Genomic DNA, 7,293 nt, shown 5'->3' on the forward strand with positions numbered 1-7,293 from the left:
CAAATTACCCAAGCTATGCACTTGGCCTGTAATTTGGCCTCAAAACTCTAATGCGCATGTTCACATACGTGTCTATTTCACCGAGCCTCTATCCGAGACAGTGCCTTGATTTTCAGTAAACAAACACATAAATAGGAATTTCCAACGAAACAGTGGGTGATTTTAAGCAATTTCTACTTATCAGGCAAAAACAAAGAATCTCAAGAAATTAACAGAAAAATTTACGATTGAAAGCTGCTTTACAAAACACACCATGTGAAATCAAGCAGACTGCTTGTCTGCTACAAGATAAAATAAAAGATACAACATATAGGTACATCAAACATTTTGTCTCTCACATTTTTGTCCCCCCACAATATAACACAAGTTTACAAGACAAAAGGGGACTTGAGCAATGCCTCAGTCTCCACCACCAATCCAAAAGAAGTTGCAGGGTTCATTATGAATATGCATCCTATATTCAACTTTTACAGAGAACCTTGTCAAGATTCTGCATGAGGGCTCTGCATACAGCAAAACCATTTTTTCTGCAAAACGGCAAAATGTTGGTCAGATTCTAAGAACTAAGAATGCTTCAAAGTATAATCAGAGAAGTAAGCATCTATGAAAAGCATATTCAGATGGGTCACCGGACAAGTTTATCCGTCATTACATCAGTAAGCAGTCTCATAATTGTAGTATGCACACGGTTCCAAAACTAAGTTTGACAATGGAGGACAGCTCTTCCTAACCTAAGCCACGATAGAGCAGGTCAACTACTCTTACTCATTAAGAAAAAGAACATAAAAGAAAAGAAATGCAGCTCGTTGAGCATGGGGCTTTCATAATGGAGGTCTCAGGTTCGAAACCTCCTGCCTGCAACAGCAAGGAATTTGCCTTCGGGGTCGAGCTCGTCGCATGGGGCTTGCCTAGTGCAGGTTATCTCTCCTGTGTGGTTTGCGAGCTATTGCATAGGAGCTAGGTTTATCCTGTGCGCACTTAAAGGTAGCGGCTGCGGGTTCCCGTGTCATCCAAAAAAGAAATGCAGCTGGTCAACTACTTAGGTAACCTGACAAGTATTTTGTTTTCCTCAAAACAACTATGTGAAGGAAACACCATTCCAACAATGACATAACTAGTCTTGCTCTCTAATTCCTTCAATATTAAGTAAAAATAGGTTGCAACTATTGAAGTTCACTTCGACGAGAGTGTAGAAATCAAAATGCTGAATATCAATCATTTTCCGAAGACGCTGGTACGATAGCAAGCTTGCGAGCAGGTCAACTAATTCATCGGGTAGTCTTGCTACAGAGCCCACACTGAGTTCTGTAACTGGAATTCAAACTTCGATCTCTAGGTTGTTTATTCTATGCCTCAACCACTCAACTATCACATTGGGAACAACCAGCCATCCTTAGTAAGAAAAGCTAGGTTCTTCTGTTCAAAGCTTTAAAAGTAGAGGCAGGGAGTAGGCTCGACCCCTTAATTTTTTTAATTTTATATCGTGAAAATACATTGAAAATTGTTAAATTCAAAACTAAAAAAATGACAAAAGCAAATTTAATATTTTGTCAATAATAATTTTTCAAATTACTTCTTTTTCTGATAAGTAAATTATCTAAAAAGATATATACTGCATCATCAATTTCTAAGCTATGGAGCAAACATAACTTATAAAAATTATAGTCAAACATTTAGAAAGAAAAGCTAAGCTAATGTCTTAGTATGTACAAGATGAAGAATCAAAGTTGTAAAGTGTGCACTTGACGTTCCAGTGACATACGAGGCGGACAACCAATATGAACAGTACGCACAGGACGAAAGCTCCACATGTCAGGTGTTAGCCCTATAAGACTTTTGCTCTTCATGGTCGTCCTCGTGGGTTTAGAAGCCTACATCACACCTAGAAAATCCCAGAGGAGTCCTGATAAACACTGCCTCACATATTTTTTTCCTCTAGGTAGTTGACTAGAAGGGAAATGTGATAATAGCAAATAATTTACATGAGTTCCCTAACCATGGTGTTAGTCCTATGCTTATATGGGAAGTTCCACTTGGAGTTAAAACTTTGACCTGACGATAGGCAGAAGAGCAAGTAATTACGATTTATGGGTTAGTATATACTACTAGTTTCCTATTTATATTGATTCCAATACACACTTCACTTTACCCAAAAATAAAACACAACTCTAGAACCCCTGTCCAATGCAACCAGGATGTATGGTCTAACCACAGTCCATTAAGCATTACCGATGCTCACAGTAGGAGGTTAGTTCTCAACACCACTTCCAAAAAAACACAAGGTTTTTTGAAATTTTCAGGTTTTCACCTTGGATTCAAGGGAAGTATAATAATAAGTGAATAATTAATTTTATGGTATCACGAATCAATAAGAATTGCTACCGCCTTAGCTATCTCTCTCTCCAGATATCAAAATTAAAGGGGACCACATTGCTGGGTGTTGACCAACAGATACTTCATTTTCCGGTGGAATAGAGACCAAGTTCACGCCTTCAACGCCATTGATGTTCCACCCTTTTTTGAGCAAGGTGCTTTTAAATGAAAATTAGCTAACTTTGAGCTTACAAGCTCAAGTGCTATGTGATTCCTTGACCTAAGAGATGAGTTGATTCCACTTTACTGTTTACACAATACAGGTTAGTGAATACCCTACTACCATGTGTTTCAAACTATTGCTGATCAAGTTAATGCTCTGGATCTTCAAGTAACTAAGCTCAATCTTTTGCATTGAGACCTTGCAATATACAGTGTGATGGAAGTTTTATTTTGATAACCTTTCTCGTAAGATTAACTAAATTACAACCAAAATATTCTGAACATATGAGACAGCAGAAGATAGCTGAAAGTGGCTTGGTTGGTGTTGCTTGGATATCATTAGGCCAAGTTAAGTCCTTCAACTGTTTTGAAAGGGCCATAGAATAGGATGGGATTTCACCTATTTGAAAGATGAATTATCCCCTGAATGGAAAAAATAAAAACTCTATCTGTGATGATGCAGATTCACACTGCTAATGGCAGTTTAAATATGTAAAGAGAAAAGGGCAGAATTTATTAACATTTAAACCATAAAAAAGTAGAGGGTATAACATATAAGTCATTGAATCTACAAAAAGTTATCAAAATAGCTTACAGTTTGAGGTTTTAAAGGTTCTTCTCCTTCCTTTCTATTACCATCAGCCTTTGTCGGTGACTCTGGCTTGCCACCAGTTTTTTTCTCATCCCTGGCCTTGTTGAAAATCACAGTAAATCCCTCTGCAGAAGCTGGGTCATTAACGTCCCATTCACCAAACTTAGGCAGTGGTCGACCCTTCTCCTGATCGAAGATAGATGTGAAAGCCAAACAGGAAAGGTAAATAATTGGACAAAAAAAAAAAAAAAGGAAAATACGCCAGAACAGTCAAGTGAGTAATTTCATGAATCATGAACAAATATTATTTCAGAGAAAGCAGCTAAATTTATCAATATGCCACCATAATTTTGTTAATACACAGTGCAAGAATGCATATCGATGACTCCATCAATCACTAAAGGACACGAGAAGGCGGACAAAATTCTCCAAATGTATAACACTACAACATGAAAATTTGAAGTTGGTGCATTAGGAAGCATGCACAAAGTAATTCCTGAAGGACAATTCTGAAATTCCTTTGACATTACCAAAAGCTCATAATTATGCGCAGTGCAGAAGGATGTAGACGATGTCCAAAAAACTTAATAATTAGAAAAAAGAACTGCTTGGAGTCCATGCTTAAATATCCAGAACTGCTTACATTCAAAATTATTACGTCCTCCAACAATTGGCAAACTACAATATGCATCCACAAAATGTTAATTCTATTCTTCTTAAACAGTGTTGTCAAAGGCGAGCTTAAGCCCTGATGCGAGGCTCAAAACATGTTGAGCGCTTGGCCTCGCTTTATTTGCGCTTCAGTGTCATCATCAAGGCTCTAAGACATACTTTTCCTTGCCAATGAGCCTCTTTTGAAGGGATGACACTAGATAATTGACATTTCACTTTATCGTGATGTTTTTACAATTTCTTTGTCCATATATTTGTTATTCATGATTATTATTACTAGTCTTGGACTAAACATATATATATGTATATGTATATATGTATATATATATGTGTGTGTGTATATATATATATATATATATATATATATATATATATATATATATATATATATATATATATATTTGTATTTTTGCGCCATTGCGCCTTTTTTCAGTAAAGACCCCGCTTTATTTGCGCTTAAAGCCCCAGCTGACCATAGAGCTTTTTTGCGCTTTTCACTTTTGATAACACTGTTCTTAAATCAACTATACTTCATATCAAAACTGATTCCAGAAATTGTACCCTGATATTGCTAGCATACTGCCCCTCAAAGGTTCTTAAACCACCATGATTTAAGTTAATACCACTAAAAGGGTTTTGACATCACGACGAAGATCATATGCTCTAATGGTCATAACAAAACCATCATAGCGTCCACTACCTGTCTAAAACCACTCAACTTAACTCCAACAGGAGATATATACCTTTCCATCAATTGATGCATGCAAATAGGAGATCAAAGCATTACAAGAAGAAAAGAAAAGACTAGTAATCTATACATTGACAAGAAGTATGAAATCCACACAAGAGGCAACAATGCGAGCATCAACTTTACGCTAATCAGAAATTTATATATATATATATATAAAATAAAAAAAATAAAAAAACAAATAATCAACTTAACACATTCAAACACTTTATATAGAATGCAAAAACTTATCACTACTCGTAGGAAAGATCCTATCTAGTTAGTGCATCCAAAAAATCCTAAACTTGAATATCCCCATATGGTCGCCGTAGAGACAGCAAACATAAACTCCCATTTGGAACATAATTATGCATAGGGGCGTACATGTTAGATAAGCAACTGAGCTAAGTGTATATTTTGCAAAAAGTAGACTGCCCCTTGGGGAAATTGGGGGAATTGCAGCTATGGTGTTAAATCATCTTTAGATAACCATCACATCAAGAACTACCCAACTATCAGTTGTTCCCTTTTCCTAACTGAACTATCACCATCTATGTATTAAAACTCACCTCGGCCAACTATCAGTTGTTCCCTTTTGCTACCTAAACTATCACAATCTATGTATTAAAACACACATCGGCCAACTATCAGTTGTTCCCTTTTCCTACCTGAACTATCACCATCTATGTATTAAAACACACATCGGCCAGCTATCAGTTGTTCCCTTTTCCTACCTGAACTATCACCATCTATGTATTAAAACTCACCTCGGCCAACTATCAGTTATTCCCTTTTCCTACCTGAACTATCAACATCTACTCAACTAGGTGTGTTTCAATACATAGATGGTGATAGTTCAGGTAGAAAAAGGGAAAAACTAATAGTCAGGGTGTGAAACTCAGGAAAAAATGATAGTTCAGGTGTGTTTTTGACCAAAACATTTTTCTTTTGCACAAAATTCAACAAAAATAAGCTCTATATAGGATCTGCCTGAAAGTCAAGATTTTCGATCAAACTCAATAAAACACACACACACACACACACTAGAGAGTAAAATCAGCAAATCAATGAAAACCCATTAAACAAGAAACCCCAAAAACTAACATAACATAATCATTTATTCATATAAATATAGATGATGATCAACACATATAACATCATCAGCTAACATAATTGAAATCCAGTGAACAGAAACAAGTAAAAAAAAGTCAATTTTAGGGCAAAATTAACATACCGACATGAATCCCAAAATAGAAAAAATGAGATTTTTTCCTCACTGGAACAGAGAGCGAATTTGTGAGAGAGAAAGATATGAAAATGTGTCGTGTAATTTGCTATTAGGTGTATTTTGGGAAATGGACGATTTATATATGGAAATAAGACAACATAGTATTATATATACTCTTTATGACAATTAAGATAATTAGACAACTTAATGCTTATGTCAAATCAATTACTTTAAGTTTAGTAATTAAAAATAGAGAAAATGGAAAAGCTCAAATATGTCATCCAACTATCAGAAATGACTCATTATACTTGTCGATAGTTTAGCTCGGTTATCTGCACCGAACTATCGAAATGGGCTCATCCACGCCATTTTTCTATAAAGTCGCTTTTACAATATCGATATGACACTTAGTCACCAATTAGAGGTCCACGTCATTTAATTAAACCAACACAAATTAAATCCTAAATTAAACTAAAACCCGACCCACAAATTTGTCTTTGGTTTAATTAAACGACATGGACCTCTGGCTGAAGCTGTCATGTACATATCCGATATTTCAAAACTCGTGTTAATGAAAAATGGCATGGATAAATCATTTCTGATAGTTCGGTGGCATAACTGAGCCAAACTATTGACGAGTGGCATAAATGAACCATTTCTGATAGTTCAATAGCATATTTGAGCCTTTTCCGTAGAGAAAATGACAAAAACGGTTTCAAAATAGTCCCTTAAGTATCACCTGAGCAGTTTAGTCTTTAAGTTTGTCAAAAGTGAACATATTTGGTCTACAAATATTTATCAAACTCTGATTGTTAAAATTACCCGAAACTATATAGTAAAAGTTGCATCTCAAAAAATTAAAGAAAGTAGAAGTTGCACCTCAAAAAATTGTATCAGACTCTTGAAATAGATTAAAAAACAATAAACTACAAAATTATACTTTCAAATCTAAGTTCCCGTTAAATATTTTTTGTTTTCAGAATTCCGATTAAATGTAATAATAAGACTTGGATAAATATTTCACGGAGACTAAAAGTGCTTGCTTTTGACAAACTTAAAAGATCAAAATTACGCAAGTGATACTAAGTGACTATTTTGATTCTACTACCAAAGAGAAGGGACCATTTTTGTCATTTCCTCATTAAAAATAAAATAAAATATGTTTTTCCTATAACTATAATCAAGTGACAAATATTTATAAGAGAAATATATATTTTATAGATTTTTATTGCCTCACTTTTTGTGGACCACCCCCATGTGGATTTGTAAACCAATTTGCATACTCTCGACTTAAGTAGACATTGGGTTAATTTTGAGCATCAAACAGCAAGACTGAGAATATTCTGACTATATATAGTGTCCCCCATTTTCTTCAAATGTACATGAAAGTTTAAATGAACAAGACAGAAGACTATTGAAGTTAGATAGCATTATAAGTTGATTGTGACCTTTTAATCATTAAGATTCTCCTTATTGCCTTTATCAATTGTGACTCCTCCATTATTCTCCGATGTGTAGATTAAACACAGGTCATGAATT

At 35.1% G+C, this 7,293-nt stretch overlaps 1 protein-coding gene across 1 annotated transcript; it reads right to left on the reverse strand.

Moving 5' to 3' along the window:
- Positions 1–200: 200 nt before the first annotated feature.
- Positions 201–5,913, reverse strand: LOC132036541 (protein NOI4). Its single transcript, XM_059426899.1, has 3 exons — positions 5,761–5,913; positions 3,131–3,313; positions 201–527 (listed from the first exon to the last, which is right to left on the reverse strand). Exons 1-3 carry the CDS (start codon positions 5,764–5,766, stop codon positions 483–485), a joined length of 234 nt encoding a protein of 77 aa, XP_059282882.1. The 5' UTR covers positions 5,767–5,913; the 3' UTR covers positions 201–482.
- Between the last annotated feature and the right edge of the window lie 1,380 nt (positions 5,914–7,293).

This window comes from Lycium ferocissimum, chromosome 11 (genome assembly GCF_029784015.1).
Source record: "Lycium ferocissimum isolate CSIRO_LF1 chromosome 11, AGI_CSIRO_Lferr_CH_V1, whole genome shotgun sequence".
Lineage (NCBI taxonomy): Eukaryota > Viridiplantae > Streptophyta > Magnoliopsida > Solanales > Solanaceae > Lycium > Lycium ferocissimum.